Source organism: Mugil cephalus, chromosome 1, assembly GCF_022458985.1.
Source record: "Mugil cephalus isolate CIBA_MC_2020 chromosome 1, CIBA_Mcephalus_1.1, whole genome shotgun sequence".
Taxonomy (NCBI): Eukaryota; Metazoa; Chordata; class Actinopteri; order Mugiliformes; family Mugilidae; genus Mugil; species Mugil cephalus.
In genome coordinates, this window is record NC_061770.1 from 11,005,191 (window position 1) to 11,030,053 (window position 24,863).

A 24,863-nucleotide genomic window follows, 5' to 3' on the forward strand; every position below is an offset into this window, starting at 1 on the left:
TTCTTAACATTGTGGCGTGTTCTGCTGGGAAACTTTTGGACCTGACATTCATGCGGCTGTTACTTAGACATGTACCACCCACGTAGTCCAGACCAGACACCCCCACCCCATAGGAATAACACAGAGACACAAACACACAAACAGATTAGGAGCAACTCAAAAAACATGAAAAACGGCACAAGGTGACCTGGCCTCCAAATTCACTACATCCCAAACTGATCAAGTATCTGTGGGATGATCCACAGTGGCCCCTCCCCTCAACCCACAGGACCCAAAGACCCCCACTAACAACATCCTGTTACCAGACACCACAGGACACCCTCAGAAGACCCATTCTCTGATGAACTGTTTTGGAGGAACAAGGGGAACCTGCACAATATTGGGAAGGTGGTCATAATGTTAAGCCTGATGGTTGTATTTAACAGTCTGGTTTTGATTTTAGCAATTGACATTTGCCTTTGGCAAAATGCTGAGACAAGAGGGATTTTCTGAATTACTCAAAACTTTTGGCGTATTTCACACTGTCGTTGCTTAATTGCCTTTTTTGAGGGGTTTTGGCTTGGCTTGAACAATTTATTAACTTGAAATTGCAAGACACAGAGCGTGTTTGATGGTCGAAGGTCACCAACCTGAAATATTTTCACACAAATGTCTGTTAGGATAAAAGTATAAATGACACTTTATTTACAACAGTCGAGGCGTAATGTGACATAATTATAATGTTCCACACAAACAGAAAACCTATCAACCGAAACGCGTCCCTTAATGAAATCCAACTCATAAACACCAGTTTTCTCAAGGGTCCAGGATTTCTATCGTAACTGAAAAACAATCATCTATTAACATTTTGCCCAATTTAATGAACCTTCCCTGGAGATTTACTTTGTCTTGTCCAAACACCAGGAGCTCATCTGATTCAAATCAAATATTTTCCCTTTCTCTCAGCCTTAGAAAGTGGAAAAATAAAACCCAAACAACAGAAATGGAGGACGAGGCATCAGAGGCAAACAATCCCATCTCGCCAAGCTGTTGTTTTGATGTGATTGGAAACCTCCCAAATAGCAGCAGCCTTCTGCATCCAATTCTGGGTTGTGGATTTGGCCACACTTCCACCAGATTCTTCCGTTCATTAATACGAAGCTGGCACCCCAAGACTGGTGATTGTACTTATGTACGGGGAGGTTCAAAATTCACACGCACAACTCGTTTGGATCATGAGACTCGTTGGCAGCTGCATGTTGACAGTGGTACTGAAGCCGGTTGCTGACTTCTGTTCACCTTTTGAGAGTAGACATAATTGCACAAGACTAAGGAAAAAAACAAAAACATTTGAATTAATTATTCAATGAGCAGAACATTTGAAAACCATGAAGGTTTAATCAAAGGCTGTGGAGAGAAATAAGTTCAGTGCTTTAAAAGAAAATATATAAATAAAGAAAAAATCCATCAAGAGAACTAAATGTACTCAGAGTTTCTTTGTTGACTAAGACCAGGTGGTACAGCAACCGAGAGCCAAATTGGTTCCACAACAAAGCTGCATTCCTCAACAGGGAATGTAGAACGACTTCTCTGCTTGGGGTCATTGTCTTTCTGCGCGACCCAGTTTTTCCTCCAGATTCATCTCATAGACAGATGTCCCGACAATTAGTAAAATTCATAAATTATTGGCCCTTCACTGATGGCAAGCCCCCCTGGGCAGCAAAACAGGCCCAAACAAGGGCGTAACCACCGCCCCCATGGTTCACCGACAGGATGAGGTTCTGATGCTGGAACACAGTGTTGCTTTGTCTCCAAACATGAGTCTCTCATTTAAACCAAACTACTCTATTTTGGTCTTGTCTGTCCACAAAACATTTTCCCAAAGGTCTGGCTTTATGGCTTTATGTTTAGCAAACTGCAAACGGACTGAAATCGCTGTTCAGTTCGATCCATCAACATTTATATTAGCCAACGTGTGAGAGGCCTTAAATCTCCTCCACTTGTTTACAGTTTGACTGTGGATTCCAGATTCAGACTTTTAAACCAATGGTTTTGTAACCTTTTTTTTTTCAGATCAACAACAACTCTTTTTCTGAGCTCTTCAGAAAGCTCCTTTTGTCTGTGCTGTCACGCACCTCCACAAACATTTGCTGTGAAGATCAGACTGTGACAAATCACGGATTTACTTAAACAACACAGGGCACTGAAGGACGCCTGACTCATTACATTGATTGGAAACACTTACAAACAGGGACTCTAATTTGCCTTCAAAATTAACTTTGAGAGGTGCATCACTTCTGTATCTCAATATTGGCTCATTTTCCTGAATGAAGAAACAATATTTCTGTTTCATTTGTTTGATTTGGTTCTGTGTCTACTTTCAGGACCTGTGTGATGTTTAGTCATTTTGTGTTAGGTGAGTTAAAGAAAGGTCAAAAGGATTAAATATATTTGATACATAACTGGAGTATGTTCAAATTAACTAGAAACTGAAACTGAATTGATGTGACTTTAATAAAACCTGACGCGCCAGATGGTTTGTTCCACAGAGCTGTTTAATGTGTCGGCCTTGAAACTGTTTGAAGAAGGGCATGGATGTTAAAAAAAAAAAAAACATGAAATGTTGAAACACAACAAGCCAAAGTCCGAAGGGTTGGGAAAGCTGGCAGGATTTTGCAACAAGGTGCTACAAATAGTTGTAAATAGGTGGAATAGTTGCAGCTTCCAGTAGTTCTTCATAGGATGAATGGTTGAATCACTTTGGTTAGCTTGCCAGTTCATTAGGAACACTTGTCAAAGTAACAGTCCTGCGGTAAATCTTAGCATCATGGAGGTTATGGTATTCAGCGTTAAAATAGCAGAGCAAATGAAAAAAAAAAAAAAAAAAACACTGTAGTGTTTAATTCAGTACACTTTAACAGCACCACAAACAACAAATAGGTTTTCAACAGGGGGGCTGCGACCCCTAGGGAGTCCACATGGGTACTGCAGGGAGGGTCGCAAATCTTTGGGTGATTAAACATTTTTCATATATATATATATATATATATATATATATATATATATATATAGATAGATATAGATAGATAGATATAATAAGATGAGAGATGAGAGAGAGATAGAATGAGAAAAGAGAGAGAGAGAGAGAGAGAGAGAGAGAGACTATTTAGGTCGCTCCCATCAGCTAACTGAGGATTCACTGTCCCTATTACATTTAGCTACGTTTACAGGTTAAGGTATGTATGTTTATAGCAGCTGCACGGTTTCAGGTTTGGAATTCGAACGTGTGTTATTTGAATATCTTAATATTAAATGCAAAATGATAATGATAATGTATATTTATAAATGGCACTAGGCCGAGTTTAATACAAAACACATATTGTGGGTAGGGGGTCCGTATTTAATCTCTCCATCAGTGTGGGATCCTTGGCCTGAAAAACATTGAAGACCCCTGATGTAGAATGATCATTTACATCCTGTTTCCTCACAGTTTCTGCAAGGAAATTTCAAATAGTGCAATTTCCAAAAATGTGATGTTAAGTTTAGTGTGTTTTTTTTTTCAGTTTGCAAATTTAAATAGGAATAATTGAATCAAATAGGAATATTTGAATTTTACGTATTATTTAAAACAGGATTCAGGTCAGATTGAGTCGGTAACTTTATTAAAAAGGAATGATGCATCTGAGACAACAAAAGGCATTAAAAGGAGATGAGTAACTGGGGAGACAGCAGCAGTGAAGGAGCTTTAATACTGCTTCTTCTTGTACGTGGTGTTCAGATGTAATTCTAAACTTTTTATTTGGGGGGTTCAGAGTAAAATATTCCATTACTAAGAATTTCGATTTTCCAACATCACATATTCACAACGTGTTAACACTTTCAATTTTGTATTTGGGCACTTTTCATCTTCCGTGCTAAGCTTCACTGCACACAATGAAGAGTCGGCCTCGGTGAAAACTTTACTGCTTCTAATGCCTTCCCCGTGATGTATGACTACAGTATCTCAGTGTCAATATTCTGTAGCATCTATTTAGAGCGAACCAGCAGCCAGTTTGTGTTTTTTTTTTTCTTTTTTCTCGTGATTCTCTACCACACTCTGACAGCCCTCTAGTATCGCAGTTCAAAGCTGTCTGAAATCACTACAGCTGCCAAACCAGCACTCTGTTGACAACGCACAGCAGACTTACAGTTGCTTACATCTCTCACCTTGTTAATATGCCACACCATGACACCAGCGAGCCTGGCTGTTTAAATTTTTGTGCGTTACATGGCCTGGTAGATTTCATTATCATTAATAATGTAAAAGCCGCTGAACTTGGCACAGGCGCTATAAATAAATAAGGCGCGCTCCCGAAGGATTGCTTTGCTCTGGTTTGATAGAAGTCTGAGAAAGTGCAGAGAGATTGGCCCTAGTGGGTGATGGGGGATTATTCGCATACACATGCCATGGCTAATGAGAGAGGAGTAACAACATGGCCGTGTTTAATTGGTCTGCTGTTCTGTAATCAGAACGGATGACTTCATTCAGATGTGATTAGAAGGCGGCTGAGATAGGAAGGCAGGCACTCGGCAGCCTCAGTGACCTGCTTCCACTGGACTGGTCTTCGGTGAATGTCTGATGCACTTTTGTCCAGAACTCATTCATTAACCTGTATGGTCTTTTTAAATATATCTCATGCCTTGTCCGCAGGGAGCCGGCTTTGTGATAGATGCCAACGCATTTCCCCGAGAGTGTCCGAGAGCGAAACGCTAATAGAAATTTCTTATTGTTTGGGAGCTTGTATCCATGACTGCGTATCTTTTAGAGCGGTCTTTTTTTTTAATTACTGTGTATGGCTTGGCGCGTATGGAGGCCAGAAAAGCTGTCAGAGAACTGCTGGAAAGCCTTGGCGAGGTCTGTGGCTTTTATTTCCTCTCCGCAGAGGGTTGAAGAAAACAGAGAGGCGGGGATTATACAGCTCGAGCATTGTTGTAGAAAATGACAATGAAGAGAATAAAGCTTTGCTGGGCTGCTGTTGTGGGGGGGGGGGTCGCAGCCTTTCTAATTTGTGTCTCTGAACAACACCAGTAAGTGCGAACTGTTCCCAATCAAATTAAACAGACCGATTTGTTGTTGGAAAAGTATTATGAGATGATTTATAAAGTACAATGATACGTTAGAGGAACTGACACAAGGACACTCAGAGACTCCTTTTGAAGGTGGAGCTGCAGTTTTCTGTCTCAGTACTTTCTAAAACGGCACAATGTGTGGACTGAGCTGTACTTAATTCTCACAGAAATCTGACCTAAAAAAAGAGTCCGTCCGTCCTCTGGTGCAGTGACATTCGGTGTCAGGGCGGCTGAGCTGTTTGTCTGTGGGGACGGGAGGTGACAGTGCTATGTTTCAGAACCGGTCCAGCGCCGTCTCTCACCCTCAGCCCGACCCTTCCTCTGGGATCGCACAAATCATCCGTCTTCACCATCTCCTGTTGCCATGGAGAGCGATGCTCAACTTTGATGGGAAGGACACCGAGCCTGCTGCCTTTGTCCTTGCGCGTGTCCCTTTTGGCCGAGCGAAACCGGACGTCAGGTTCTAATCAATCATTGTTCTGAAATGTCGGCCCACCGCAGACGTCGAACTGAACATGTGTGCACAGCGAAAGCAAGCGGAGAATCAAATGGTTTTTTCAAGCGCAGAACATCTTTCCCAGGAGGAAAAGAGCTGCCATGTTTCTTTATGAACCAGGAATGTGTGTGCATTAGTCATTCCACTGACAGATCTGAAACAAGGTCTGAGGGTTTGACACTGTGCTACTATCTAATGGAAGACAGGAAGAAAATTCAGACAAACTCAAGGTTCGCAGAATTCAACTCAGCCAGAGCAGAGGCATTAGCATTTTTGAAATTAATAATTCATTATGCCGAAAAAGCAGCAAATGGCAGAAACCAAGACACAATTAGCCGCTGATGTTTCTCAGGACTCCAGTGCTGGATTTTTCACACTGACTCCAAGTACAAACAGTTAAAGACTCACAGACTGTGAAGAAGTATGTTGGTTTTGATGGTATCTGATGAAGTCTTCAACCCGTGAGAGAGATGTTTTGTTGATTGTTTGTTCTGTTGATGTTTTACTACGAACAGACTGAGCTTTAGAAATGCGCTTGGCCCATCTGAGCTGACCAGCCCAAAGGTGGCACGGCTCAGGGGAAACCTTAACAAACAGGAGGTGCGAAAGAAATGTCGCAGTGGAAATGGTTTCAAGTGGAAGGAGATGAGAAAGGGCAGAGCGATCGCCATAAAATCGCTTCTTTCTCTGTGCCTGACACTAGTTGCAAAACAAATGGATGAACGAGTATTTTTGGGAATAACATAAAAACATAAAAGCACAACACATCCCTGATTAAAACTTAGAGCTGTCAATAGATTGAAATATTGAAACCCAACGCAAGTTAATTGCACTTTTAAAATGTCTTTCGATATTTTTTCTCTCTCTCTGCTGAGCAATGAAGAAAAGTTTGAACTCACTGGTCAAAAGACCTCCTTCTTCATCCATTTTTACTCATTTCTTTTTCTTCTTGTTCTTATTCTCCTTCTTGTTATTCTTTCCATTCTTGTTGTTTTTCTTGTTCTTCTTTCCAGAAATAGTTTTTACTAAGTCATAAAACATAATTTCCTAAATCTTTGTGATCGAATTTGTGCTCATTTGATGATGGTGTGATGAAAAGGCTCTAAAACTGTTCATTTTATTATTTTGGAGGCCAGTTTCTCTGTCATAAAAGGAGGAAAAAACATCAGTATCTGCGACTATAAAATAGTAATTTTAAAGACTCTTACCAGACTTCAGACTGCAGAACAAAAATGGAACAGAAATTGTACTAAGTGTTTCCTTTAATAGATTACTGCTTCCAAGTCTAGTGTTCGGCTCTGATTCTCAATTATGAGACAGAAAAGAGCGCCAGTCATACTCTGTTGGTAGTTTTCCTTTTAGAAAGTACTGCATATATATATAAAATACTTATATACTCTATATATTTTTGAATTTCTCATTGAAACGTTCATTTCATATATGTCCTCACGTGTAACCAGGTGTGTATTTTGTTGTTTTTCCCTCTGTAGGAGACATGCGTCGCTCCCTGTCGAAGTCACCGGGAATCCCGGGAGGTTGGTGTCTGAAGGGTGCAGAAGAGTCGCCCCCTGCCGCAAATGGAAGTCGGCTTCCTTTGGGTACAGTAAGATGTTACTTTTACCATTACTTGCTTAATGCCACAGCACAACGTGCTTCCTTATCTTGGTCTTGTTACTGTCCAAAAGTCACCACGGCTTTTTGGTTCTGCTAGCTTTGTGTCAGATGTATCGGATGTGACAGCTTGACAGCTGCAGCCTTTGCTTTGTCCTAATGTTTGAGGCTATGCAGCAGTTCCCCAGTCATCAGCCTTTTATGACACAGCAGTCACAGTGCTGCAATGCTGTTTCCCTGATGCGTCCCTCGAGCCCCTCTGACCACATGCACTGTAGGATATCATTAGCCCTTAATGAAATACGAGCCCTGCTTACATGGGCCTCCGTTGCCGCTCACTCATTAGCCTGTGCTGAGCTCAGATCTTCTTCAACTTTACAACAAACGAGGAGAGCAGAGAGCAGACACTGGCATCGGTGGGACAGACTTAGGGGGCTTCAAAAGGCTGGAGAGGCTTTCAGAGACGCCTCCGAGCGCCGCGCGCTTCATCATCAAAAAGCAACGTGTGCCTAATCCATAGCCCACTTTTGGCTCATGAGCAGCCCAAAAATAAATCCCATAGTGGGAAGTTGTTCTATTTTTAAAGAACAACGTTCAGAAGTTTCTGATGAGTACGAACAACGCGGGTTGTTTTTAGACTCGCAGACATGAAACGTTTGCTATTTCTTCCTGATGAATACCTCACTAATTTGCGCTCGCTCTGTTTGCCTCAGTGTTGCTCGGTAAGTAATTTTCAAGCGCGGCTGAAAGCTAATAGGTTAAATGGATCATGACTGTAAACAAGCTGATGGCTGTGATCAGAGGTTGATTGTTTCCTTCTCAAGCTCAGCAGCATTGTTTGCTTTTCTTTAGGCTTACCCATTTCACACAGGCACACGCTGTTACTATCAGCCAGTCACTGAATGCTGACGGTGAAAAAGCGCATGTCCCCGTCTTATACATGATCACTTAGACTTGGATGATTTATTTCAGTATCATTTATGTGTCCCTGCAGCCTGGAAGCCAGCCTGACCTTGCGGCAGAGAGTTGGTCCGGGGTTGCTCCGTTGAGAGTTGATTATTCTCTTGCAAAGATCTGCCACCTCAGTCAAATCATTTGGGCTTCATGCAATGATACACACATCTGAGCACCATGGAGTTGAGTCTGTTTACACAGAAAAGGCTCTGGGGCTCTGATTGGAGTTTATTTTCTTCTGCATTGGTTAAAACACATAATAAAATCCTAGACTCTGCTGGCATGAGACTCTAAAGGTTCATCGGTGTTGATCTTTCTCCTTTATTTTGGTAATGTTGCAACTACTATTGACGGTGCAATATTTGCATGAGCTTTTCTTCCTTTTAGATGACAATGGATATGTGTGGGCTGCTCACTGAAAACACTGTTTTCAATTTAAGGGTCAGAATTCATGCACGCCGAAGGAATGTTCAAAGGCAGACCTGATTGAGTCACACAGTGATCCCTTTGAAAACTTTCAAGCAAACATTTACCATAAAGGCCTCGGCCATGGCTGCCTCTTGTCGTGTTTGATTTGTTTTGGGGATGTTATTTCCTTTAGCAAGACAGGAAGCGCACTTGACACGACGTGACAAAGGTCCTGCACCAGATTTGAACCCAGGATGTTGAAGTTACGAACCACAGAGCGGAAAACAACATCTTTCACCTTGTATCTCAAAACAAATAGCAAATGGAAGAAGTGTTCGGCTGTGTGAGGCTCCCAGTGACTGACTGATCGTTGTGACAGTATTTTCTGAGTGTGTGGCACCAACTGGAAAGCGGGGCCTGGAATATTAATTGTTACGCCATTTGCGATCTACTGTGTCATGCCCTGCAGCTGCTGAGTCACCTCACGTGTTTTAGACACGTTTGTACGAGCACAATGGAAAATGGCAAAGAAAACTTAAATTGGAGGAAGTGTCATGAGTGTAGTAATAGTCACAAATAGTCTGACAGATGATGTTGTCGTGCAAAAGCTTTGGTAATTCCTGAGTTAAAGCATCTGTTTAGAATTAATGGAACAATTTTGGTGTTGCTGCTCACAGAGACCGCTTCGCACAACATGCTTAATGCCGGAGTCGGTGTGATCTCTGGGGACGACCAATCAGATTCAGAGCGAGCAGAGTGGCTGTCAGGCTGTAATAGCAGAGGCGTACTCAAGGGATCGACTTGAATTGTAGCTTGTGCTGGATATTCTTTTTCCTTTACCTCTCTTCTGTTGTTTGTACTCTACGTGTTCTTTCCTTGCTGTCTTCCCCTCTCTACTCTGCCACCCGCGATGAAGCAATTACATGCGGAAGAAGCATTTGAACAACTACAGAGCCGCGCAGGTAGTGCGCTAGCTTAGACGGGACAACTTGTCTCCCATGCCTGAATGTGCAAATTTCAGACAACACAGATGGGATGCTGGTTATAATGATTCTGCCACTAAATCTTCTGCTGTCATCACAAGAGGGAGTGTACCTGTCGAGTAAATGAGCTCAGCGCTACAACAATAAGCCTCAATAACGCTTCACTCCACTACGGCCAGAGTGGAATAGCGATCTCATCCAAATGTTTGGCGTGCAAGGGAAAACTAGTTTTGTCTTTGCAGGGTTTGTTTTGTGTAATAATGACCAAATATATTGTAGATTTTCTGTTTTATTTATCTCTTTATAAAGAGAGAGAGATAAGAGAGATAAGTCTTTTTTAATTTATTTTAATTTATTTCTTTTCCAAAAGTAACAATAAACACATTTTTGCCTGCAGCTAATGATTACTGGAAAATTGATTCAAATGCACTGAATAACAGCTGATCTCACCCCGCAAAGCTAAAATCAGTTAATTATTGCGTTCATAATTGATGTTAATTGTTTTAAATCATGTAATACAATGGACCAAATTGCACGCATTAATACATATAAAAAAAATGCCGAAAGCTTTGCCTGAGCTGTGCAGATCGTACGGATACCTGGAACAAAATTCCAGCGTCTGTGGGGTTCAGCACCTTGGACAGCGAATCATTTCAGTTAATGAGACACTGAGGCTTCCCACTTGAGCTCTCGCTGTTTTCGTCATCCAGCTGAATCACAGAGACGCGCAGTTAAAGTTTCAATGATGTCCCGAATAAATGAACCAGAGCAAAGGTGGCTGATTACCTGACATCCATCAGAACACTCATATCACATTTACGGACGTGTTCCTGAAGGTGTTTAATGTCTTTTCAATCTTGGATCGTCCGCTCACAAAAGTCTAGAACCAACCATAAACCTGAGCTTATACACCACGTAGCAGGAAGGACGGGAGAAGTCATAGCAATAAATAAAATAAATGTTGAAACAGAACTGGGAATTATTAAAATGACAGAAAGAATTACTTCCGCATGTATTATATATTAGATACTTTAGCTTCCATTAGCTATGAAAATATCTCAGTGGTCAATTTAAGTAAAAGTGGTGATGACAGTTTCACTCAATAGCAAGCTTTGCTAAAGTTAATCTGAACTTTACCATAGTAAAGGAGATGAGTGAACTGAACACCGTGTATGATTGTAAAAAAAAAAAAAAAAAAACCTAAGTCTGTTTACATTGTTTGACAAGGTGATGCCACATTTCCTGCAACTCTTTATGTAAAGCTTTGACGGATTTTAACTTGAAATTATTTGAAATTTTTCAGAACCACCTTACTAAAATAGTGTTATATAATATATATTATGTATATTTACTATTGCATGCACAATACAATACAATACTGCTACAACTAATAAACTAATAAAAAAAGCGAAAACCTTGAGAAATACCTGTTAGCCTGTATTATCTCAGAGGTTTTAGTAATATCTTTTTTTTCCACAAATCTAAAATTCTGAAATATTTGAATAAAATAAAACAAACAGACAAAAAAACAAACAAAAACAAAGATCCACATAAAACACATGGAACCACTGATGCTTTTTGATGCTCGCTAAAAACTGAAGGAGGTGTTTTTAGAATCAATCATTACTTTTGTGCTTTAACTAATGCATGAAGCACAGACTGTATATATAGATGGACACTCTCTCCGTGCCCCGTAGGAATACTTAAGAGTACTTTTGATGCCCAGTGTGGTGGCTCCGACCTCCGCCATCGTGACATTTCCTGACTCCACCTGATTCCTTGCTAATCCGAAAGTAGGCAAAGAGGTGGTGTGTTAGTTGATTGCACTTGGGCAGACTAAATCAGTCTTAATCATAAGACTAACTTAAAAGCTTCATACAATCCACACTACTTAGGTATGTATAAATTCACCGTCACACTGAGCCAGCTCAAGTGGTCAATCAGGGAACTGCAGGATATTTGAAACTTCTGTGTTGGTCTCAGGACTGAAAGTTGTCACTTTGAATGCTATCAGTGTGCAGGTAACAAGAATTTACATTACAGAAAATAAGTTTAAGGTTATTGAGACATGTCACTGTAAACAAACTTACTGAAACCATTAAATTGGCTATGATATGATGTTGATATGGGGTGATACCTACCAAACATACCATCAGCTATGTTTCCTCTGTACTTTTTGCCCTCCTCTGTAACGGTTTCAGTCACTCATATCTTGTGCGTGTGTATTCGAAATACTTGTGGCTGTTTCATTTCCACTGCTCATATCGTCTTCCCTTTGACTGCTGTGTGCTCTGCAGCAGCAGGAGGTGAAACCGGGCAGCGTGTGTTTGTGTCAGACTGAGAACGTGAAACTGAAGCTGTGGCCAGTCCAATAGGGATGCGGGATTGCAGCTTATTGTGAGACGGGGTAATTGCTCTATACGCTTTACTGAGGGAGAAGAATCTGAGTTTATCTGAAGGCGTGTGGCGGAAACTTGAAAAGAAAATGTAACAAAAAGCAGCGAGTTAGATAGTATACTAACAAATGTAATCTGGGAGGATGGGAGCCCTCATCAATTGAGGAAAAAGAAAAGCATCCGGGTGCTTTCTATGTATATGATTAAAATGCAGAAGAAAAAAGCATGTTTAAACTGATTTGGGAGTTTGCCTGTGCCGTAGCTGCTGTATTCATTGCCTGCAGCTGCCTTCTAGTTCAGTCCCGTCCAGAGTTAAGACCTCTCTGCACCCGTCAAGCCCAGCTCAAGGCTGAATGAATGCTTTTAAATACCCTGGATGCTCTCCCTGTCTGTTTCCCTCACTTCATACCCCCCCTTTCATTCCCTTCTTCTTCCACTCGGTCAAAAAGAAAAACATCTGCTGGTCTGTATTCTTTCAGCCTGCTTTGTCTCATCAATTAGGAGAACGCGTCTGTTAATGGATATAAGGCTGTAAATTTACAGAGGTAAAAGCAGAACTTGGCAGAGTGAGATGTAAATCTATTTTTGTCCTCACCCCCAGTTTTTAGTATCTCGTGGTGTTACCAAAAGACCGTCAAGGTAATTATTTTGGCGCTGCACCATTTATTTGTGGTCTGGGTTCTGATTTGGCATCTGACCATCGGGGCAGGTCTGAACCTGGAGCTCCATCTCACGCTTAAATTATTAATACGCTTTATGATATTCATTATGGTGAAGGACTATTTCAGTACAGAACCTGTGATTATCTCCAGGCCCTCTAATAATACCACTGCCAAGCCTATTGATTCCTGGGAATGGCCCGTCTTCACAGGCTCTCAGGCTCCCAGCCTCCCTGCTGAAACAGCCTGTGTGTTATTCGCTGGAAGTCGGAGGCAGGAATGCAGCTCGTGAGCGCGTGATCCCGGCTCAGGGAACATGGTGGACAAGTGACACACACTGTAGATATCGAGAAGCATTGCCATACGTTCACGAACCCCGCATTGTGACTGCTGCGGTGTGCGTTTCATTTGGAGAAAGGCCTTAACGACGCAGTAAATATTTATTGTATGTGGCAGCAAACCGTCCTGGGTAAATGAGCGAGCGGTTATATAGAGGAGTTAGTGTTGGATTTAAAAAGAAGCAGCAATGAAAGTGTCCTCCGCTGCTCATAAAATCCATCCAGTTGTATGAATTCTTCCTTTATTGGGGTTTTTATTTACTGCCGTTATTATTGTAAAGTTCTGATTTCACCAGATGGGAAATCAGAACAGTGCAGTGATGTAATAGGCCTATGAAACAGTGGACTCACTTCTTGGGAGCGTTCCTGGTTGTCCCAGTCCCAGTTCCCAGCTTCTGTTTCATCATCACATTCTCCAATAGTTATTTATAAGCTCCATGCGGCGCTCTGAAGCTGGATCACTGGAAATGAACAGTTCTGATTCGGAGGTGCATATAGGCCATGGGGCTTAAGATAAGTGATTTTAAATGTGAGCCTCTGTGGGCCGTGTGCCTTCCTCTTCCACCGGTTCTGATGTTGATCCTTTTGGCCGGGAGAATGTGTGTCTTTGTGATTAGTCAGTCATTGTTGCCACATGTATGATGCAGTAAGATCCTAATACAATAGTAAAGGTTGGCCAGCAATCGGTTGTGAGGCTTTGTAAGGACTGGGGATGGATTTAAACTGATGCTGCTGCACCAAAACTGTAGATCAGTGTTTTTTCCTGGTGGAAGTGTTTCTTGATTTATCACTTAGTTGATTAATTGAAATGTAATCGCCAGCAATACCGATAATCAATCCATCAATACAGCAACTAATTAACCGCTCCTGCTTCTCAGAAGTGGAAATTTACAGCCGTGTTTTATGTAATTGAAAATTGATTCTGTTTCAGACCTCAGTTTCTATTTCTTTTTACTTGAATTTAAAGTTATCTTTAAGGGCCTAAGTGATTATTCGGGACACAATAATGTTTATAATGATCCATTACAAAAATGCTATAACTTCTAGCAACTTCTAAACAGCTCCAATGCAAACAAATTGCCGTTTGTCTGCAAACTTAAGTAAAACTACTTGCACCTTATGACTAAGACAGACAGACAGAAGGACAGACAGACAGACAGACAGACAGATGGATAGATAGATATTCGTTTTCACACTCTATCACAAGCAACATATAAAACAACACGAAGAAATCGCCAACATTGAACCGCATGAATACATAATCAAAAAACAAAAACATCCCCAATCACTGAGCTCAAACACCACCAGACACTATACAACATATACATATACACACAACAGACAACCAACACTTAGGACACAGTCAGGGCATACAGGGCTATAGGGGAAGGTTGTTGAGTGCGGAGATGGCAGACGGGACAAAGCTTTTGTTGAAGCAAGCCCGTCGCCATCTCAGAGTCCTTTACCTGCGACCAGACGGCAGCAGTGTGCAGTGTGGGTGGAGAGGGTGAGTAGGGTCGTTTGTTGTTGTCTGTGCCAGGCGTGTAACTGCTCTGAGGTTGAGCTTGTTTAGCGATTGTTGTGTGCCCATTGTACAACAGGGATCTTACTCTGAAATCTCACAGGAGTTTACCAGGACAGTGTGACGTGTGAGATTTTAAGAGAATCGTCTGGGAAAGACCAGAGTAACATTAAAGATGTAAAGAATGGAAAGTGTAGCTACCTCACAACACTGTCCTAGTTGTGCATTTCTGATTATTGGTGGACAGGGACACACTGAAGTTGTGCTTAGATATTGTCAATACACTGACCATAAATGTTGGCAGTCACCATTTTGATTTTAAGGACTTCTGGAGGTCAAATAGGTGAAGAAATCCCACAACAAAGCCTTTTTTCCTGCTACAGGAGCTGCAGAGGGAGTGGATGTAAAGTTTTGTTGACACACAAAAAAAAACATTGCAGAATAATTAATGGGAATAGCTACTCATTTAGCGCAGACAAATACCCCCATTAAACTACATCATAGCCCTGTTGGACCCACTCCTAATACGCTTGTCTTCATTTATCACTGAGGTCCAAAAACATTGGAAAATATGACACGTGTTTAAAAATACTAGAATGAGCCGTTTTAATGGACCCATTAAAACAAAAGGTATTATCATGAAAATAATGACGCATCCCTGCAACGCAGGAAAAAATAAACACGAGGAAGAATTCTGATCACGCGTTCAAGGCTGTTAGCTCAGAGACGAGCCGTACGTATTCCTTTCTTTAGACCATTTTGACACTCAGTATGTGTTGTTCTTAAACAAAGGCGAGAGCTGTCGGCACGAGGGCGCACAATTACCTCGACAGCCAGAGTAACCAAGATATCCTTTAGCGCACTATCATCACTGCGGCGCGCGCACATCCTACGTACGGTTGCAGCCTAGAAACCTCAAGTCTTGAATCAGATATGAGCCAGCAAACCCTCTCAGTAATTTACTCCGACATTATCTTTGATACGGTTGCTGCTGAAGACCAAACTCCTCTCCTGTGATTTTTTTTTTCTCATCGAGATAGAAAAAAAAATTGTATGCATGAAAAAGCAGCCCCATTATAAACAAATTTATACGTGTGCGCTCTTCTCCAGATAGTTGGGGTTTTATTCGAGGCTGAGTGAGTCCAATGTGCCGGGCGTGAATGCATCCCTCCGTCGACAGTGCACAGGTGTTGCATTTCAAGACAAGATCATGTGTGACATCAGTGTGATATGGAAAGCCTTTAGGTGATGCAAGTACAGCCGATCCCCCTCGAGCCGGTCAAAACATGTCAGAGCATCCACTTCCCTCAGCCTGTGATTCCACTGTACCACCCTACTACCACTTTTCCTGGTAAATTAGATGTATTGACAGATTAGCGAGACTGGGCGATTCCCTCACATGGCTTATCCTTTCATCAGTTCCGCGCCGCAGTAATATCAGGCAGAAGGGCCTCGGAGCGTTTCAGATCCGTCTCTCAGCCCTGATTGGAGGCATTTGCAATTCCACAGCTGCGTATCGCTGCTCACATCGAGCGGAGGGGAAGGCTTGCGGGGACGAGGTGGGCGAGCGATGAGTGGCACACTTTTCCTCGAGAAATAAGCCTGGAGAGAGCAGTCGCTCGTTTTTCGGCGCCGCTTCTCGAGAGATGAGGGATTTGTTTGTGCGAGCGCGACGAGATATCAACGAGATGCAGCAGAATGTAGGATCTGCTCGCGAGTGCCGGCTGAGTGGCAAACTGTGGATGACGGAAGGATTACACTGACTGCATAATAAATACTACATCACCTCATAACTGACCTTTAAAGTGTACCTGCAATATATTATACAATCTACTCTTGTTTTAAAGAGGGAACTTTGACAGAATATAAAATAGCACTTGAACAACAAAGTAGGCTCTGATATTATCGTGACCTAATATGAGTCAAGCTTCATGCTAGAGTGTGAATATGCAGAAATAAACCACAGTGGCTGTTTTAGGGCTGGATGTAACGGAGTGGAGAAAAATTAACAAGGTGATACGAAGTTATTGACGTTTACCATTGATCACAAATGATAAATTAACTGTCCGCGACGTCGCTGACCTTCAGCCACCTCGCCGTTGCTTGACCCCGCCTAACTCCAGACTGTTTTAGACCTCAGTCTCTAAAACAACCCAACCCAAATAATGATAAAGAGGTCTGTTTCAAATGTTTACGCTGATGAATCTGATTACGTCCGCCGCTGCCAACGATAACAGAAATGCGAGGCCTGCAGTGGTTTTTCATCAGTGTGACTGACGTCACCCCGTGGAGGAGTCTAAACTTGTGCGATGGCAGCGAGAGCGCCTCAGCCGAGGCCTGGAGGGTCGCGTAATGGCTCTGTCTGTGCTTCATAGTTGGAGGCAGAGAGACGGCTCTTTGTTTGGCCCGCTGTGAAAAGCGCGCCTGTCTTCCCCCTCTGATGTTCTCAGGCTTGCGGCCAAGTCGGTGACAGAAGGAGCCTTTTGCACAGCTCTGTGCCCTCTGCCAGCGAGCCGCGGAGAGGCTGCACTGCGTTGCTACGCGGAAAAACAACAGGGAAAGTGAGCCTCTCGCCTCATATCAGAGCAGAGCAGGGCGCAGAGGTCGCGGTCTGTTGACGCTAATTGGGGTGGCTGGGAAAATGTTTTTGTGGAAAAAAAAAAGAAAGGGTTGAAGTTTATGGGTGTATTTTTAATCAGAGGGGGGTTACTCAGAGCTTAACATAACAAAGCTGAAATAACTAAAAGGACCCGGGCTGTGATGGTTTTCATTTCAACTTGATGCGATAAAGCACACAAACAGCACATTAATAGGACCCTGGGATTTAGTTCAACGTGTTGAGTTGGACGTGATTCGTTGAGTCCACATTCGTGATTAATGTTGCTAAATGAAATGTGGACCTTTTCCTCACACGCGGCCCGACTTAAAACCTCCTGGGGCAGAGGTTTTCTCAGACGTTAAGGGGCAGTGATGACATCATGGCGGCGGGGTCGCTCCCACAGAAGAGGTGATGCACTGCCATCTTGTGGTGTGTGGCTCAAAGTGCTGCTGTGAACGCACAGCAAATCAGGCGTCTTCCTGAAAGGCCACCACTTCTGCCGTTCTTACATACTGTGCAGACTAAATGTACAGTTTCTCCCGTAAAAGCTTGATGAGATGGACGACTCCTAGCCATCCCAAAGAGAGGAAAACAGATCGCGCCTTAATGGGAATGAAGCGCTGCATTGGTTATTCAGTGGTTCAGTCGTACAGAGCTTGCTGTTTGGTGACCTCTGTTATCTGTCTTTATATCAGCTGAGGCGAGTCAGCAGAGACTGACGGCCTGTTCGGCTAGAAACAAGCTCTGCCAGGATGCAGAGAAACTCTTGAATGTTTTGTCTCCTCTTTTTGAACATTTGCGCGTTCATACAGAAACGACTGAAAGGAGAAAGACTATTTATTTAGAATAAGATATAAGAAAGAGCAGATTCTAATAATCATGTTCATCACTGATTAATTTATTGATTCCTTACTCTGTGAACTGATTGGTTGTCTATATTATAAAATGTAGTGAAAACTAAATGAATGAATTAACTTATAATTATAATAAATAATGAGTGATCATTTATTGATCTATAAGCAGGCCATCTATACATACACACAAGCAGTGATTACACTTGGAGCAGTGGGCAGCCATGCAGGTACTTCTTGGGGAGAAGTTTTTTTTTGGGGGGGGGGAGGTGTCTTGCTCAAGTGCCCTTGAGCAAGACACCTTCCTGAGATTAAACACAGCTTTTTTTTTTTGCTCAACATGTGTGTGGTTCATGTTGTTATATTAAATGCAATGTTTCCTCACAACCTTAAACGCCCCCGAGGCAGATGTTTTCCCAATTGGACAATTGCGATTATTGCTTGACATTTTAAAAATCTATTCAGAGTGCGATAGAGTTCATCTTTATTTGTTCTTGTGAGGGAACAGATTAAATGGTAATTCATTTATATCAAAATACATTTGAAAAATAATGAATATTTGCACTGAATGGGTTGGTAGAAACGAGGCTCTGGACATTTTCAATCGATTATAGAAATTGAGTTAGTGTTTCAGCTCGAGTGTATCAAGCGAATCACTGTCAATCAGATCCTTTACCCTCTGTTGTTCGGAGCCATTAAGACCTTACTGTGGTTGCTTTCATTCTCCTGCTTCTCCATTAATCCATCAGGCTGGTTTCATTGCATTTATTGAATGGGAAGTCGCTACATGAGGTTTCTAGTCGGATCTTTCTCCAATTTGACAAATGGGTTGATTCGGTATGAATTCCCTGTACTGGTAAAAGCATTTATCACTTCATGTGTGTTTTTAGACTGTATTTCGGGGGCTCTGTTTTGTGTGTCTCCTGCATGCACTTCCTCTCATAATCATACAGCCCACATTATACACAGAGGCCAGATGGATTAAAAGGGGCCATATGGTGACAGAGGAGAACTGGGGGGGGGGCCTCAAGAAGGCCGACGTATGCAATATTTGTACATCTAGAAGAAGAAAGTAGCAGCAAGCAATTTGATGTGTGCAGAGCTATGCCAAGCCAGACGACAACGTTTGTACATTAAACATTAACTTCGGCACTTTGGTAATTTCGCGCCTGCTCGTTTAGACGGCATAACCTGCTCTTCTGTGCTGGAAAACTGCAACCATGAAATTTAAGGTTATTTGTCAGTTTGTCAGCTGCTCACCGCTGCACACCTATGCCTCTGTGTGCTCTGACTGCTAACACTCTGCTCTGGCTTTGCAGATGCACACTCAGTGATGACCAGAATGGAGCTCACCGCGGCTCCTGTTAGATCCCCTCCCCCTGCAACCTTCTGTGTTGCAGGCGCAGTCATAAAATTGGCCGGGAGGCGACCTGGACGTTAAGTGCTCTGTACACGATACTGCAAAACCTGTATGACAACAGATTAACCGGTTAAAAGACAGTCAGTTGTGCTAAACTCAGAGCCTTGTCTAATCAGGCATAACATTATGACCACCTTCCTGATATTGTGTAGGTCTCCTGTGGTGTCTGGTAACAGTGCTGTTAGTGGGGCTCTTTAGGTGCTATAGGTTGAGGGAAAGGGCTCTGTGGATCAGGTTTGTTCCAGTGCATCCCACAGATACTTGATCACTTTGTGATGGAGTGTATTTAGAGGCCAGGTCTTGTGCTGTTTTTTGAGTTGTTTGTCTGTGTCAGGCTGCATCCTGCTGGCGATGGCTACAATCAAGGAGTGTCATTGCTATGGGGTGGAGGTGTTAAGTCTGGTCTAGGTGGGTGGTACATCTCTAAGTAACATCCACATGAATGCCAGGTCCAAAAGTTTCCCAGCAACATTGTATTGTCAATGTGATGATCAGCGTTACTTACTTCCCCTGTTAGTAGTCATAATGTTGTGGCTGATCGGTGTACAATCTCATAAATGTGAAAAGTCTGTCTCCTGACGCTCAGCTGTCATTGAAACTGTGAGAAGTGAATATCGCAGCCTCATTGCGTGGCCAAAATGGGAAGTGTCCGTCCTCTTGGGGAACATGAGCACCGTAAAAGTCATAGTTATTGTTAGAAATCTCGCGTTGGATGTGGCAGCATGAATTTATGGACCGTGACAGAGTCAAAACTGGTTAAGGCGCACACCCGCTCACTCAGTACAAACACGCTAAACGGCGTAGACAGAATGTCACAGCTGGAGGATTCAGCTCCTGTGCTTGATAATTACAGACTACATAGCTGGCGTAATTGCAGTTAGATTACCTGCATATATAATTAGCTACTACACAGGTTCATTAACAAATAGACAAAGGTCTGACATTATTAGTCACCTTGACTTCAGCGCTCAATACATCGACAGCGCTGCATGCCATAAAGTCTGCTTGGGATGAAACACATCCTTCCCCAGGGAATGTGAGCCATCAGCCTGGGGTTTCTGTCTCTAGCCTACACTGTGCATATATGTGTGTGTGTGTGTGTGTGTGTGGCTTAATCAAGTCCTGATGGGAGCTTTCCTTCATACACACTCTCTAGCCTGCGAACCGTCCCACTTTGGATGCTATTACCAGGTGAAGGTGTCAACAGCATCCATTTCCCTACAGGGGCGCACTGTATCAGACTGTGCAGCCTCTACAGTTCGTGCTCATTTCTGACCCATTTTGCTGCCAAAAACCTTAATTATTTCAGCGTAGTATTTCACTCTTCCTTCCTCGGTTTTTGCGTAACTTGGCACACATGATGCAATGTCTGTGCAAGCCATGCTCTGGTTTGTGCACTTGGTGCGTCTGCTAAGAACTGTAGGAACATAGTTGGACATTGTTGTGAATTATTCATGCGCCGTCTTTGTCACCGTCCAGTGTTATGTTCTGCGGACGTGGCTAACCGTGCCACATCTTTTACCTGTTTACGTCCTCATTTGACTGAAAAGCCTTGCGTCTTTTTAAAGACACTACAGAAGAGTGTGTGTATTGATTCCAGAAGAGACAAACATGCAGAGGGAGGCATGTGAGAAGAACGAGAGAGGAGAAAGAGGAGAGAGGGAGTGAAAACAAAATGGGAGGGAGGGGAGAGAGAGAGAAGGCATAATAATGAGCCCTACCTCTGACACATCCTCCTGTTTCTATGGAGACCAAGGAGCCAATCGTACGGCCCTGCTGAGGACTGTACTACTGGGTTCAGATAAGAGGGTGGAGAGAGGTGTATGTAGAAGCTTCTCTGTATTTAAGCGAGCCAGTAAATCACCCCGTGGTTCTGCTGCAGGTTTTGTCCTCTTCTATTTATTTAGGTGTGGCAGTCACCTCTGGCACAGGCACCATTAAAGAATAACTAATCATGCAGCAAGCTTCAGGACAGAGGCTTCCCACAACACAGCCTCTTTAGCTTCTGGGTTCTACAACACTCCACCCCACGCCTCCTTCTCCTCCTCCATCACCACCAGCCCCCCCTCACACACACACACCCTACCCACCAGCTGCCAGCCACTTGGATGCTCCTTGTTACATCACACACACTGCTCTCTGGCAGCCCATGTTTGTGACTGGGAGGGAGAGGGAGAGTGAACGCGAGTGAGCCCGTGTGCGCACGCCGTCCCACAACCGAGTCCCGCTGACCAGCATACAGGATGGACAAGCCAAGCGTGTGGCGCGCCGTCGTGAGTAGCACGGACCCCAGGAGGACACGAGACCCCGGGTCCCATTCAAGCAGACCGGGCTCAGCCATGGGTTACCGGCTCTACGACATGTGAGTAGCATGATCGCTGTTAACTGCTGACAGGCGGACGGACGGACGGACGGGCAGATAGGCGGGCTCGTCCGCCTGCATGCGTGCATGGGCGACACTGGTGTAGCTCCCATTCATAGAGACAGCGGTCGAGTAGGTGGTGGAAAACACGGAGTCTACCTCCCCGCTGTCCGTGCTGAGTCACCTATGGACCAGACCTCGCTCTGTCCTCTCACGTTCGTTTCCTGTGTTCTCCGTAAACAACGTCTCCCTCCCGGGGAGGGGCAGCAGGGTGGAACGTACGTTTTACGCAAATGACATTCTCAGATTTTACAGATTGAGTTAATACCATGTGCCCTCACGCTAAGGGGATGTGTGCTTTACATTTGCGAGCCTGCCATCATGACTGAAATCACAACAGAGTCATGTGAGTGATGCTGGAGAGCCTCGGGCGGATGGGAAAAATGACTCATTTCTGGATGATGCTGTGACAGCTCGTACTGGGCACATGAGTTCCTTTCAGGCTCTGCTGTATATTTGTGGGTGTGAGTGTGTTCTGGTGTGCCATTGGTACAATCTGTATATGTGTGTGTGTGTGTGTGTGTGTCATTGCCAGTGTGCGTGCGCCTGTGTGTGTAAAATGCGGCTGGGTCTGAGCTGTTATTTTTGGGACAGCGATGAGTCCTACAGTCTGCGTGGAAAGCTTGCATTTCTGCTTCAGATAATCATGTGTCATCTCTGCTGGGACAAAGGGTTGATAAAATGAAATAATCTTACTCTTCGAGTTAGAGTTTCAATTCTTGGTAAGAATCCTGTGTACGCAGTCTGCCCTTGCCCGGTGCACCTTCGGCTGAATAAGCATTTTGCTATTATTTCTCTGCAGAGGGGGTGTTTATGTTTGTGTTCCTGGTTATGTCATGTGTAGTCTGCATCCCTGTGGGGCCCCTGATTACTTTACGGTCCTGAAAGTCTAACTGTGTACTTGAACACATTTTTCACACATGTGCTTAACGACTGATGCATAACGCTGAGCCGAATTACCCTGTCATGTCAGGATCTAATACCATACACGGGGATCAGTCATCTTAATGAATACGAGACCTTCATGGGTCTCCACTGAGTCTTTCACGGTAATCTGCCGCTGCCATTTAATGGCTTAAATCTCCTTGTTGCCTGGCCTTGTGTCCGTCCATAGAGTCCGACACATCTTATTAAAAACGTTCCTCGGTTTCTTTCGGTTGCCAGAACTATAGCTGCATTTGCACGCTAGATTTGGAGGTGCTGTTCTTGCTGTTGCAGAATGTTAAACAGAACATATTGACTTTTCTTCCCTATTCCCTCACAGTTTTAATCCAGAGGAAGGTTTAGCCACAGAAAGTCACACGACTTGGCCGAGGGGCAGACCTCAGGAGAGTGAAAGTGGGGGGCAAATCGATGACTCTGTGAACGATTGACAGTCATTGTTGGGGGACCAAGGAGATGATGAGCTGCAGATTGACACTCATACTGTGTGTGTTGCTTTTCTGTCCAGCGTGCTGACATTCAGTGCTTGGCTGGTACTTTTTTAATGAGGAGCTAGTGTGGGATGGGCTTGTCCTGTGGTAAATGTCACTTCATCATTGCTGGCAGCCCCCTACCCCTCTGGAATGGTAATTCCGTGCGTACAACACTGGAAGGCCAAAAAGAAGAGGATATCCTGGGTTTCATCTAAGGGTTATTTGGCCTTTAAGAATATTACACTATGCTTCTCTGGCTTAAAAATGCAGAGGTTGTCTAAAGTTAAATGGATCAGGACACATACATGCAGTGTGGATTTTGTTCAGTGTGTACCATTTGCTTCCATACGCCATTGTGAGATATTTTAGCCTTGCACAAGGACAAATGCTGAGATTTGGTGCAAAATCAAGAAAAAATGTTTACACAGAGCGTTATTGCTAAATCTACAGCGACTGTGCTGGTGTTGTCTGCAGGGTCACAATGTAGATAGAAATAATTGCTTTCTAACAATAGATTTATTTTTGCTTTTTCAAATCACGACAAATGAAAAAAGTGTCAAGATGCGCACGGCACAAACTGGCCTGCTAATCCTATTATCCACGACATCATCACCCAGAAGGTTTTTTCAGCTTTCTGCACGGATTCATTCCCGGGATACTTACGGCGCGCCGTACTCTGATTATATAACATCTTGCGGGCAAGGTGGCTAATAAACATCAATGGGTTTTACCCTTCCTTGAGATAATGTCACACATTCTCAGAGGGCACTGATGCAGTGGAACCGTTTCAGCGGGAATGCCCGTTTCCGTTACTATTGGCCGAGGCGTTCTTAAAGCAGCGCCCCGTTCCAGTGACGCCAGCTCCGGTGAAAAGGAGAGTGCGTCACCAAAGCTGCAAGACACTGACGGCACATTCCTCCACTTTGAACTTAAGCCGCTGACAACAGAGTGTGCCTGGTCCGCAAGCTCAGAGAGTGCCTTGGCTGTAGAGGGCAACCGCAGCATTACATGGCGCGATTGCATAAGGCAACAACCGCATACAATGCTTTGCGTTGCCAGCACATGGGCTGGCACCGAGCGTGCATGTCAGTTCACATGGCATCAGTGGTTGGGGGGCAAAATGCTACAGAGCGGGAGTGAGTCGCTCGTTACGGCAGATGCGTGGTCTTAGTATGAACAGGCCTGTCACCACAATAACCCTTTGATTTGTTGTCTGATATCTGCAGTGATTCCACTGCCATTAAAGACAACTATCATGCCTGACATAATTGTGGCCATCAGACTTGATGTGTGATAGATGCAGGACATTCACACTTTATGATTTCCTGTCCTGCTCTAATAATAATGCTAAGTTTATTCAGTCATAAAGAGCTGACAATGCATAATAAAAGTGGAAAGAATCATCTCCCCACACTAGTAAAGCGGCCTACTGTACCATTATTTTTATTTTTTTCACTAGTTCTACAGTAGCATTTCGCGAGCACACACTTGGATCAGGCCGAGCTGGGGCAGTTCAAAGGCTGTCATTTGCACGGTAAAACGTCAGCTGGACATCTGTCGGGGCTGGCGCTGACTTTTCAGTGGCACGAGTTTGCAGCTGGAGCCGTGTCAGCCATGTCTAAGCACCATCAAACCAATGGGAGCTGTCGGGCTCCCAGGGACACATCTCGCTGAGCTGAAGTTTCCTCAGGGGAGAAGCCA

At 43.6% G+C, this 24,863-nt stretch overlaps 1 protein-coding gene across 4 annotated transcripts in view; it reads left to right on the top strand.

Annotated features, from left to right (window-relative positions):
• LOC124998655 (IQ motif and SEC7 domain-containing protein 1-like) overlaps positions 1-24,863 on the top strand; it is an 85,130-nt gene that overhangs the window by 16,116 nt on the left and 44,151 nt on the right. For 3 of the 4 annotated variants that reach the window (XM_047573137.1, XM_047573217.1, XM_047573800.1), the window contains one exon: positions 7,075-7,182. In XM_047573137.1, coding sequence (XP_047429093.1) covers positions 7,075-7,182 — 108 coding nt within the window. Of the gene's footprint in view, positions 1-7,074; positions 7,183-21,263; positions 21,688-24,863 lie in introns of those variants that run through there. The other variant, XM_047573303.1, reaches the window with a different exon arrangement.